Below are 12,616 nucleotides of genomic sequence, written 5' to 3'. Positions count from 1 at the left end.
ACATTAAAGACAAGACAGGGAAACAAGCGAGCTCGTCCATCTGTCACCCTCTCATTACTATCCACAAACCAATCCTATTTAATACCCACGTCATCCTACAGTAAGCCACTGCTTACTGTATGAAATGATTTACTCCCTCTGATGCAATTACGAGTGTGTTAACTGGACATACTGTTGTTCACAGAAACGCTATTATAGACCAATAATTTTGTTGAAGAGTTCAGGGAATTCTCTGACATTTTGTGGCAAATGTACACTGATATGCAGGTTGAGCCCATTGATCATAATAGATTTAAGTGTGTACAGCAGGCCACCAAAATGACAGAAAAGTGATGGATGGACTTAATTGATTATATGTGGGAAAATACAATTATTACTTATTGTCATTCACTGGCATTATAACATGGTGCGTATGTTACTGTTGGCATAATAGGCACAACCAGATTCACTCTGAATACATAGCAGTGTGAAAATCAACAACCGTAGAAAACGGAATAATTAATGAATGGTCAAATTTATGGAGGACGGAGCAGTAATGTGTGACGTGTGCCCTGACATCCAGAGGATGACATCATCGACGTTGTGAACAGGCACGTTGTTAAGTAACGAGAGGGGGAGACAGACTCGAGTGGAGAACGGCCGCTCGCTCGTGCCGCTGGAGCTTCTCAGGGACTATCAACAGGGAGTGCAACCGACGACAGAGCTAAGAGCTGGGGGAATGAGAGTCGCCAGAATCCGCTCCCATCCTCCTCTGCCCAGGCCCCTATCCGACTGACAACCATCAGAACAGAATCTCCACCGAACCAGCTCTCATACGAACCCAATATCGGGTGAGTGGCGGGTCGGGGAACCGGAGAAACCGAGGGGGAAAAGGGGCCTGATTCGGCCGAATCAGAGTCTCGTAGTCACGGCTTAACAGGAGAGGGGGAGGGGGCGAGTAGTAAGGATGGCTATCTACACAGGCTAGTCCAGTACATACATGGGTGCGGTTATAAGTAAGAAACAAAATGTGGCGAAGTGCGATAACATTTACAGCTTCCTTCAATTTCGAGCATATTACTGGTGCAGTAACGTTACGTATCACGGTTTGGTTAACGTAAATCTACTAGCTTACTCTTAGTAGCTAACAGTTAACTAACGTCAGTGCCTGCGGTTGGTATTTTTACTAACGCTACTTAAAGCGTCTGCAAATTAAATTCACGGGTAAAATATCATTGCTAGCTGTTCGCAGATTTGTATTATACATAATTTATTTTAATATTGTAGCAAATATTTTGCCCTTGTAACGTTAATCACAACTGACTTGCTTCTCATCAAATTGAAACCAGTAAACAGACATGTAGCTGCCATTACCGTTAAACAAAAACAAAATGATTCGCCTACAATTGAGGAAGTTGGGGTTATTTTGATGCTTGCAGTTTGTGTCGAGTCTGTAACACACGAGTTAACTGTAGAGTGACAGCTGCATGAGTATGAGAGGCGTAGCACTGCTCTGTTTTTCATGTGATTGTGAAATCCTCTGGCTTTGGGTCTTGACATTTTTTTTTATTGCTGTACACAGGACTTATTTTGCTACGTCCATGTAGGGATACTTTCTACGTATCAAGGAATTTAAAACTATTTCACACTTTTGATTTAGGGGATCACGATGATACATATAAATAATTTAATCAAAGTATAACACCTTCTCAGGACACCCCCACCTCCACAACTACCTCTACCACTCCTCTAACCAGCAGGTATGTGCTGCAGCATCTTAACCAATCCACTGTCCCGCAGAAGATTACTACCATAATAGCACATGATACTTATCCCAGTGCAATGTGATGGGCTAATTCCACTTGCTTCACACACAGGCCATCTTTGGAAACATTAAATAACGCTTTCCAGTTGCTACTCAATGTACATGTTATCTGTTTTTGCAGTAACTTGCAAAGACACATACTGTGTAAAAGTTTAAAATGAACACATATATTCAAAGGATAACCATATGGACACAGTGAACCAGTGTGCGATTTAAAACTGTGTTGTCACTGATCCTGTACCAAGTAATTAATCAATGGCACTTACTGTGTAGCCTTGTGATTAATGTGGGTCTGTGGCTGCAGCACATGAGACACCCTGTTGGTATAATGAAACCTAACCCTTTATTAACCCAAATCCATCTGCCTCCATCACCTCTACTATGGCAGGTTCTCCTCCCATCAGCCACGGTTGACAAGGAGGTCTGGGGCCTGCATCTTATGTGTAGTATGTTGGGTCAGTTGACGTTTTCACTTGAAATGGGGACAGTACAGTGCAAGTGGTTTTGAGTTTGAATCATTTAACAAGGCTCAGATGATCCAAAATGATAGTATGTCAGCTATCATCACCGTTTTAAGTAGTTTTGGAACAGGACTGGTGTCCGCAACTCTTTTTGTCCCACTTACAAAGTAACCTCTGGGATCATTTACTGTGCGATCCAGGGAGATCTGGATGGAGCACTGACTGTACAGCACTAGTCCTGCAGAATTGATGACTCTTCAGCTTGCTTGAGTTGGCAAGCCCATGAAACTGAGGTTGTCTGAGAATGCTTTGTCGTGCAATTTCTGAGTTGTCATGAGACAATTTCATGTTTTCTATAGGGCATGTGTGGATTAAGGCCACTCTTCATGGTGCACCACAGGAATCAGTAAAGCTGATACGGTCTATTTCATGTATTGCCTTGTTGAATTGTGGTTAGGGCAGATGACATGAACTCATTTGAAAGCTCAGAGCCTGACTGGCAGTGTGTTTTTTGAAGTTGCAGCAGTGCCACATTTGGAACGAGGGTCCACGGTTGCTATGAAGGGCACAGTTTGTTTACATAGTGTTCCCAGATTGGTGGTGAGGAAGCAAATCTCTTGGATAAATTAATGCCCTGCACAGATACATTCTCTGCAGCACTTTGCTTTCTGAAGTTTATTGCACAGAATTGTCTGAGGGCCATGACACAGATAAAGCCAGCCAGCGCTCCTCGGCTGCTCATGCCTTCCCTCCCTTGGCAGTGTCGGCACAGAACAGTGGAGAGCTTAGTCTTGCTTTCGCAGTGGCTGCACAATGTGGCGTGGTAGAGGGAGTACTAAATAAATGATGATCTTGGTCCAGCATCACGTGCAGTTCAGCCCAGAAAATGCACTTCATTTCCTTATGTGTGCCAAATCTTAGTACTCATGCAGCAGTTGATACTGCTCCACTTCTTGTCCAAATGGCAACTGGCGTTTCTGTCTAGCCCTCATTTTGCTGTATTTCTTTCTCCTCCCTTCCCTGCTTTTGCTGATCTCACTGAATCCCCCCCCCTCCTCTCCCAACTACCCTACAAATCTAATCGTGTGTTGCTGGAGGCCAGACAGCTGTTTGCTGATCAACTAGCTCTGCTCAGGCTATGTTCTCACACAAACTCTCACATGCTCAGGTCGGTGTGTCCAGGATTGACGATCATCATGTGAGAAGCTGACTGACTCCTGTGGATACCCTCCCTTGTTCTACCACTTGGGAGAGTGGAGGAAATACACCAATGTGATGTTCAGTTCAGATGCACAGTAGCTCATCCTATAATTTTTCAGTGTTGGTGGTGAGAGAGACACAGACAAGCTGGCCTGGTGTTACATGTCCTTTACAGTCTTCTAATCATCTCTGTGTTATCTATTGATGACAGTGACGACTCGCAACCATGGAGCTGAGAGTGGGGAACAAGTACCGGCTCGGGCGAAAGATAGGGAGTGGTTCCTTTGGAGACATTTACCTTGGTAAGTGGAAACGGACGCTGTTTTGTTTTTCAGTTGCATGCCTAACCCAACTTTCCATGTGTCTCACAGTCTCTCTTTTCATTCCGTACCATTAATTTCCCCCCCCCTTCATCTGGGCACTGAACCTGATTTTTCCTTCACATTCATCCATCATTTGCCTGGTAGTGGTGCGATTGCCATGGCTCTTACAGTTGTGGTTGTATTTTTGTGTCTCTCTTCAGGTGCCAACATTGCCACTGGTGAGGAAGTAGCCATCAAGCTGGAATGTGTGAAGACCAAACATCCACAGCTGCACATTGAAAGCAAGTTCTACAAGATGATGCAAGGAGGAGGTAAGGAGTGAATACAGCTTTGACACGCTTGGCAAGATTTTTCAACACATTCTTTATCAAATTTTCTGTCTCTGGCAATATTATAGATACAGATGCCCCAGTAAGCCTGCTGGCAAGATGTACAATGAATTATTTTAAACAAAATATGAATGACTTTCAGTAATTTTCAAATTGTTATGATAGAAAACTACAGAGATGAGTAAAGGCATTTCCAGGAATTGCTTTTTTTTGTCACATTCACTGTGTTAAAGTGTAAAAACATTACAATCATCATAGTAGGTGTGCCAGTGAAAACAAGTTGAACAGACTTCATGCTGACTGTGTTGATGTGTGTATTCTAGTGGGTATTCCATCGATAAAATGGTGTGGTGCCGAGGGAGACTACAACGTGATGGTAATGGAGCTGCTTGGTCCCAGTCTGGAGGACCTTTTCAACTTTTGCTCCCGGAAGTTCAGCCTAAAGACCGTCCTGCTATTGGCAGACCAAATGGTACAAATCAAACCCTCATGTTCAAATTGAGACAGTTTCCAAGTCTCCTCAGATAAGATGTCACTATGTGAAATAGATCTGTTTACAAATAGATTTCATAGAAAGAATATTTATGATCCCACTAGGTCATATGCATGACCTACTTGACTTTAATTTGTTTGTGCACGCTCTATATATAAACATTGCACATGATTCCCCCAAGGCTTCTTTAAAGATTATAGATGTTTTGGTCTTCACTACTCTTGTGCACTCAGTGTACTTTGTAATTCTGGCCTCTTCTTAGACTGTGCTGGCCTAGATATTTCATTTCATAGACGGCTCTCTCAAGCACAACTCATCTCACCTTTTGTTCTAACTGTAGCCAAGTTGCTGTGTCAGTCCTCTATATAGATGTTTGACTCTCCACTTACAGCCGGGAGTTATCACCTTTCTGTGTCCTGTCTTCATATATCTTGTCGTCCTCCCTTGTTCTCCTTTACGCCTTTAGTTTTGTCTAGATATTGATGTTTTGAGTGCACCTACTACAGCTCAGTGACTAAAGCTTTACTTTGTACCAAAGTATTTTATGTTGTGTGCTGCAGAGCCTGACAGTGTCACCACTCTTTGTCTCACCTGTCCTCTTTTAGATAAGTCGCATCGAGTACATCCACTCCAAGAATTTCATCCATCGGGATGTGAAGCCTGACAACTTCCTAATGGGCCTTGGCAAGAAGGGTAACCTGGTGTACATCATTGACTTTGGCCTGGCCAAAAAGTACCGTGATGCCCGCACACACCAGCACATCCCTTACAGGGAGAACAAGAACCTGACTGGCACAGCTCGCTACGCCTCCATCAACACACATCTTGGAATTGGTAAGGAACACTCAGAGTATACACACAAACCTGACATGCTTACTGTTTTCTTTGATTAAGGCTATTGTGTATAAGTCTGAAGAACTAGTGCCAGATTAGTTATTTGTAAGGCAGAGTATTGGTTAGACTCTCAAAAAGCAGCACTGCTCCAGGCAGTTCTGTTATAGCCCCACAATGTTTTCTAGAAAGACTCTATTATAGTTGTGATTGATGTATTTTTACATTCTATATATTACTGCTATGGCAGGGAGGTTCAAGTGTTTGAAAGTGTGGATAATCCTGACTAAAGCAGACAGAAATGCAGCAAGGTAAATTGTGTTCAGTCCAGTCCAGAGCTTTTACATGTCAGGCCCATCTTGCCTCTTTTCCCTATAAAACTGTCAATGATGAATGTAATATTTTCAATCCATTTGAACTATTTGCTGTCTCACGGTTACCTGGTGTCCATGGAGTGTGTGGAGTATTCATAGTGTGGTCCTAAACAATAGGCAGCCTTAGTAGGGATTTAGACCGAAAACAACTGAGTTTAATTAATGCAGGGTGCTAGGTTGGTGGGGGCATGTTGCTTAATGTAGCAATGTTAAATATGACCCAAGAAGTCCAGTTTAGTAACAGATCTGTGAATGTGAGGGCTTATCAGATGCCAACACACTGCAAAGCGGTTTATAAAGACAGCTTTTTAAAACTCTGGAAAGTTACCACCATGGCAACTTTTATCTTTTGTCATGTCAGCTGAGAGGTAAGCAGTAGCAATACTTACAAACATGCTTTACAAATGAATCTACCAGGAATATGCATTAGCATGTGTATGATTGGCCAACCCAGTGCCTTGCCAGATGACACCATGTTGTGTTGCAGAAAAAGTTGAGCCTGGTTCAACTTTTTTCTGGATGACCCTGCGTTTTGACTTTTCATTCAAATGAATGATAGGCGTGAACACGGCCTTAGTCCTCTGGTTTACGAAAATTCTGCGTAATCCTGCCTCCAAATACCATGTAAAGTGTGATTCATCAGAGCTGGCTTATGATTTCATCTCCTGTTTATGACACTCATGCTTTGCCTGGAGGTGTAATACACTTCATTGTATGCTGGATTTTCCAGATTGTCATAAGTTGCCTTTGGAATCTTTTTTTAATCAGTCACATCCCTTTTCACTGCGCCCTTGTGTCTCTGTCAGAACGTAATAATGGTCTTGAGTTCTTACTGGGGCCTAACTTTTTTCAGCCAGGAAACTACCAATTCTAGCTCTGCATTCCATAAACTGATGTTCATCGTTGACACCCTGCCTCTCCTCCCCTTGTCCCCCTGTTTAATTTTGGATGTTCCTCCTATCTGTATCTGTCTCTTTGTTTACACCCACCTTATCAGATCACACAGAGGCTGTGAGGGGAGAGGGCTCATGAGAGAAAAAGGAAATGCCGCTTGGGATGGAAAATGTCATTTTAGTGTAATGAGCTCAAATACATTCTGCAGAGCACTTTTTATGACTAACCACTAGCTGAACAGTTGCAGCCCCAATAGGTTATATATCTCTGATGTATTCTGGTTAGATGTAAGTGACTTATATATCGACTGGAGGGACAAACGTAAATAGAGGTGTACTGATATGGAATTTCAGGGCTGATAATTATTTTTTTGTTGTGGCTGATATGATATAATAAACAATAATATTAATCAGACAATAAAGGCTAAAATGTGAAGAGGACAATAAAGGCTATATATTTTCAATGTGAAACTTAACCAATCAGTATTGGCGGTTAGTGTATGTTGTGATTTCCTTACCTCACTTCCACTTTGTAAAGCATATATAAACACATGGTTCAGGAAGTCATTTTATTGCCTCTAAATAAAGGGAAGAACCACACTTTCAAGTGTTGTCTGATTAACCTGCTTCACAGGTTTCTCAGTAAGAAGAACCTCATGAATACCTTATTTTGTTGGGTTATCATGTCAGGGAAATCAGCAACATGCTAAAAGATTACCTCACATTATATTACCATTTATCCTCCACACATACTGTATGTATCTGTAACAGACCCGCAGATACTCAGTAAAATAGATAAGCAGCCCTGCACACTATGACCCAACCAGTTACCTCCATCTTTCTCTCATATTTCCAACTGAAGTTGTGGTGAAAATTAGTTGTTTTGCTGAGTTGTGACGTATTCCCAACTTGAAGATCACTACAATGTAACATCGCTTCAAAGCGCAGGACCTTTTGTCCTAAGAGATGTCATCTTTAATTTCTTGACTGCATGCGCTAACTTTTATTGGCCTATTAGTTGCCTGTAATCAACACAAATGATAAAGTCACAGGTGACTGAAGAAGTCAGAAGTTTCTTATTTCAAAAACTGTAAACAGGTTCTGTGGTAAAAAGTCCTTAGCACTAAGCAGACATCTCTCAGCTTTCTCACTCACTCTAAAATGCACTTTAACTCTCTGTCCACAGAACAGTCCAGACGTGATGACCTGGAGTCTCTCGGCTACGTCCTCATGTACTTCAACCTGGGATCTTTACCCTGGCAGGGCCTCAAGGCTGCTACCAAAAGACAGAAGTATGAACGCATCAGTGAGAAGAAAATGTCCACCCCCATCGAGGTTCTTTGCAAAGGATACCCCTGTAAGTGATGTTTCTATGGATGCCTCTGTGTTTTGGGGTGCACCTGTATTTCTGAAATTACCTGCATTGATAGTTTTATCAGTATGGAATTGAACACCAACAATGCAAATGTTATCTAATCACAAAAAGGTCATCACTCATTCAATGATTTTGTGTGACGCTTACTGACAGACTTGTTTGCATTTTGATTTGCTCCTCGCATGACTGATTCTCTTGTTGTTTATTCCCCTACAGCTGAGTTCTCCACATACCTGAATTTTTGCCGTTCGCTCCGTTTTGACGACAAGCCAGACTACTCTTACCTACGACAGCTCTTCAGGAATCTTTTCCACCGACAGGGCTTCTCCTATGACTATGTCTTTGACTGGAACATGCTCAAATTTGTGAGTTGACATGAAGTGTTTCTAACTGAAGTAGTTTACTGATGTTTTGGTGCCACTTTACTCTTTCATCACAGCACTCAAAAATCTTGCTTCCAGACAGCTTTCAATACAGTATAGTTAATTTAAAGATCTTGTCTATCAGGGTGCCAGTCGGACAGCCGAAGATGGGGATCGAGAGAGGAGGGCGGGAGATGAGAGGGATGAGCGGATTGGTGGAGCCCCCAGGGGATCTGCAACACGGGGCATCCCCCCAGGTCCCAACCCTGGGCCTGCCAACAGAGTCAGGAACGGGCCAGAGCAGGCCATCTCTAACCCTGCCTCACGGGTCCAGCAGTCTGGTAAGTGTTATGCAAAATTGCCAAAGTGTCAAATAGAAGTTGAGTTATAGTAAAATTAGTTCCCCTCTTAAACTTAAAATAATACCATACTGATACTAGAATATTTTCTTCCTGAATATCCAAATAAATTGCGTTCAGTTCTAAATTTTACACATTATTTCAGGGAACACGTCGCCTCGTGCAATTTCTCGCGCAGAGAGGGAGAGGAAGGTGAGCATGCGGCTCCACCGTGGGGCTCCTGCCAACGTATCGTCCTCTGACCTCACAGCCCGTCATGACCAATCCAGAATTTCCACATCACAGGTGAGAAAACAAACACCTCCTTTGGTCAGCCAGGTGACACACACTGTGTTAGTGGGGGAAAAAATGGAAATTTGTGAGAATAAATTTTAATTGGCCAATGCAAATGTTATGTTACAACAGAATTATCCACTGGTTTAACATTTTGCATACGGCAAGACATCTAAAAAACTTAAATGCTTAAAAGGGGACTCCACCGAGTTTACACACAGTCTGCTTACAGGTGTTGGGAAGTACAACTGCATATGTGGAAAAAGGTTGTATAAAACCTTTTGTGGCTCCAGAGGGAGCTTCATTAAATCTGATAAATTTCCTCAAGTTATGTTAGTTGAGTTGGTGTCAGGTGAGGCTAAAGATCACAAGTCTGAACAAAAAAAATCTGACCATCAAGACAATTTTATAGGAGTGCAGGGCTACATCGGTGGAGTGCTCATCTAAGAAACTGTATGTTAATGTTACAAGTGAAAGTCCTTTATTAAAAGATGTTGACTCGGGTAAAAGCACAGAAGTATTATCAAACAAATCCACTTAGATTTACTTCAAGTCTCTTCAAGGTGTTCATTTTAAATATCTAGATAGTTTAATCTGTAATAAAGCCACATTTTATTACTGATCATATATTTTGTGTGAAAAATCTGAATCTGCAGAGTGACAAGCTGTCAGATAAATGTAGTAGAGTAGCATGTACAATGTTTCCCCCTGAAATACACTGAATCTGACTGAATCCCTCTTAGTAGAAGTGGGGTAGAAATGTACATTTATTAAATATTTGGTAAATGTAATGACTTTAATAAAATAAATGGAAATACTCAAGTAAAGTACATATACATCATAATTGTAATTCAACATAATACTATAGTAAATGCACTTGGATACTTTCCACTGTTGCAAAAATCTCACCATCTAACAAATGAGTTGATGTGGCAGGAAACCACTAGTTGGCCCTGCTGGTTGTTTCAGGGGAAACAACAAAAAAAGGAGATTATTATCTTTGGGAGTTTTACAATTAATGTATTACTTTCTGTCTTGTTTTTCTGTAGGATTGCTCTCTGCTTTAACCCAGTTTGAGAGTTTGATGTGTTTGCACGTTACCTCAAGGCTTAAACACCACAGATTCAGCATCCTTAGCAACAAGTTTGTGATGCGCAGTCAAAGTTGTCAGAACAATATTACTATTAGGTGACCGTGGTTATCATGACAAAATGTGTCCTGGGAACTGGCCATTTGTATGTATGGATGTGTGATATTGCTTCTTATAGGGGGATGTGTGTGTGAGTGAGTGACAACTTGACTTCTCGATCCTCCTCTGATTGTATATTCTGGTTCTTTTGCAGGTCAGCGTGCCATTTGAGCACATGGGGAAGTAGAACTGTTTGGCTCTGCATGCACATGAAACTTGACAGGTGAGGTCTAGTTTCACTCACACACCGACTGCAGAAATACTCTACTCACCAATACATTGCCTTCTCAAATGACTAACAATCCACTTGTTGTTACAGGGCTGCAAGGTATATTCATCGCTCCGGTTTATTTTCCTTCATTGTTACCTTGTCTCATGAAAAGATCATTGCCAATGGACACATGGATCTTTTGGACAGTAAAGGATCCAGGGATGTACATGACTGTATCCAACATCCACTCTTTCATGAACCCTCTTTGCTAAACCCTGGATCACCACCACCTCACTACAAAAAGCAAACGAATGACAGTGCTGCACCATTATTACCCCATGGTTGCTTATAACTGCTCCCCCCCTCCTCCTAAAAACATTCCCACAATAACCCTCTGTCTGACAAATGTGAAGAACTGCATTAAAGAAGCAAAAAGGTATCTGAGGCACACGCATGTTTCTCGTCGAAGCTCAACTTCCTTTTTCATTTAGGCTTAGTAAAGATTTATCTTTCCGTTTTAACACTGCAGAACAACTTTTGAGTGAATGTCGTCTTTTCAGTCTTATATGAGGAAAACCTTTTAATTGGCGCTTGTTATGAGTTTCATTTCTTTGCTTTTTTTGAGAGAGAAATAACAGCTAAAAGATGAAGAAATGGGGAAGAGGTAGGTGAGAGGGTAGTGTACAAAAAGAAAGGTAAGGTTGAAAGGATGAGTAAGTTATGTTTTAGCTGTTTTTTTAGAGTAATGTTTCTGTTGAAGTAACCGTTGGTGCTTGCTTGCCCTTCATCCATGTTGTGATGATTTACTGTCCCTCAAAACTTAGCCACCAAAAACATCCACCACACCCCTTTCTTTGCCTGTCTTGACTTGCGTGTTTTCTCTGGTTTTAATGTAAGTAAGTGGGGTAAGGTGAAGAATGACCATAGATATTGCAAAGACACACTCCAAGTCTTGAGGGAAGCTCCTCAGGAAATTATCAGTGTATTTGACCAGAGACCATAGCTGCCCGTTTTGACTAACAAATAGCGGCTGCAATTTTTATGATAGTTCTTAATGTTACCTTTTTTATTCTTTTTGTTATTGGAGGTCATAGGGGAGTGGGCAGGCTCTGTTAGGGATGGGTCTTAGGGGGATGGGGGCATCCAATGATTTTTTTTTTTTTTTTTTTTTTAATGTTTACTTCACTGTAAATATTTTTTATTTCGATGTAAAGCCAAAATGTGGTTATTTGTTTTAAGGTGTAAAGTAGAAAAATGCATACTAATGACATAAATTGGGGTTGGGTTCAGAATTTTAGGTATTTAAAGTACTAAATAGAGGGATGGGCTGCTGTTGCTTTGCCAGCTGGGTCATCCAACATTTTGTGTGTGAGAGAATGTGTGTGATACAGTGAATCCCTGCTAAGAATAAAAGATTCATTTTTAGTTTGTATGCAGATTGTTTTTTCTCTGTTCTGTCTATTTATGTTAAACTAATTTTTATGTCTGAAATAACTTTCTCTCCTTAATGCTCTTATTTTGGATTCCTCTTCCTGTAACTTATTAGAAGTAGCTTGTTTGTAAAGTTTTTTTGCCTGTCCCTTTGCTCTTCCCTTCTTATACTTTAAAGACTGTCTGACCACCTCATATAATACATAGGGCTTTCAAAATTCCCTCTGCAAAAATGATATGCTAATAGTTTGATGTCACATTTGGTTTTTAACCTCCAGCAACCTTGATGATGTCATTCAGAAGAAAACATAACTGATTTTAAACGCAGGGATGTGTAAATAGTGGTGTACTGTGTGTAATTACCTTTGTACAGGCCACCATGACCCAGTGGCATAGTAACTGTTGTGATGGGGATGGTATAGAAGAGGTTGAGGTGATGGGAATTTCACTTTATGTATTGTGTACTGATATCTTGTACAGTTCTTTAACACACTTTATTTACAACAGTATTTGTGTATATTTTATGAAGTAATAAAAACGAATAACGTTGCTCACACCTTTTTGCTGACCTGGTTATTGCGCATCTTATGCTTCCTGCTGTAGATGATTTGAAGCTGGTGTGTTTGTTTTTAAGTGGAGGTTATGGACAAAACAGCACACGCAGTGCAGTCTAACCTGTACAAAGTTACATCATGTTCAATGGCAAAG

The 12,616-nt window shown here is 41.2% G+C and overlaps 1 protein-coding gene across 1 annotated transcript; it reads left to right on the top strand.

The window, feature by feature from the left end:
- The first annotated feature begins 581 nt into the window (after positions 1-581).
- LOC137201347 (casein kinase I) lies at positions 582-12,462 on the top strand. The gene is made up of 11 exons (XM_067616356.1): positions 582-830; positions 3,677-3,767; positions 3,989-4,099; positions 4,441-4,589; positions 5,216-5,444; positions 7,895-8,065; positions 8,300-8,448; positions 8,591-8,786; positions 8,950-9,089; positions 10,421-10,489; positions 10,586-12,462. The coding sequence occupies exons 2-10, from the start codon at positions 3,692-3,694 to the stop codon at positions 10,451-10,453; spliced, it is 1,254 nt and encodes a 417-aa protein (XP_067472457.1). The 5' UTR covers positions 582-830; positions 3,677-3,691; the 3' UTR covers positions 10,454-10,489; positions 10,586-12,462.
- The last annotated feature ends 154 nt before the right edge of the window (positions 12,463-12,616 follow it).

Source organism: Thunnus thynnus, chromosome 17, assembly GCF_963924715.1.
Source record: "Thunnus thynnus chromosome 17, fThuThy2.1, whole genome shotgun sequence".
NCBI lineage: Eukaryota > Metazoa > Chordata > Actinopteri > Scombriformes > Scombridae > Thunnus > Thunnus thynnus.
This window is presented reverse-complemented; position numbering and strand designations above follow the sequence as displayed.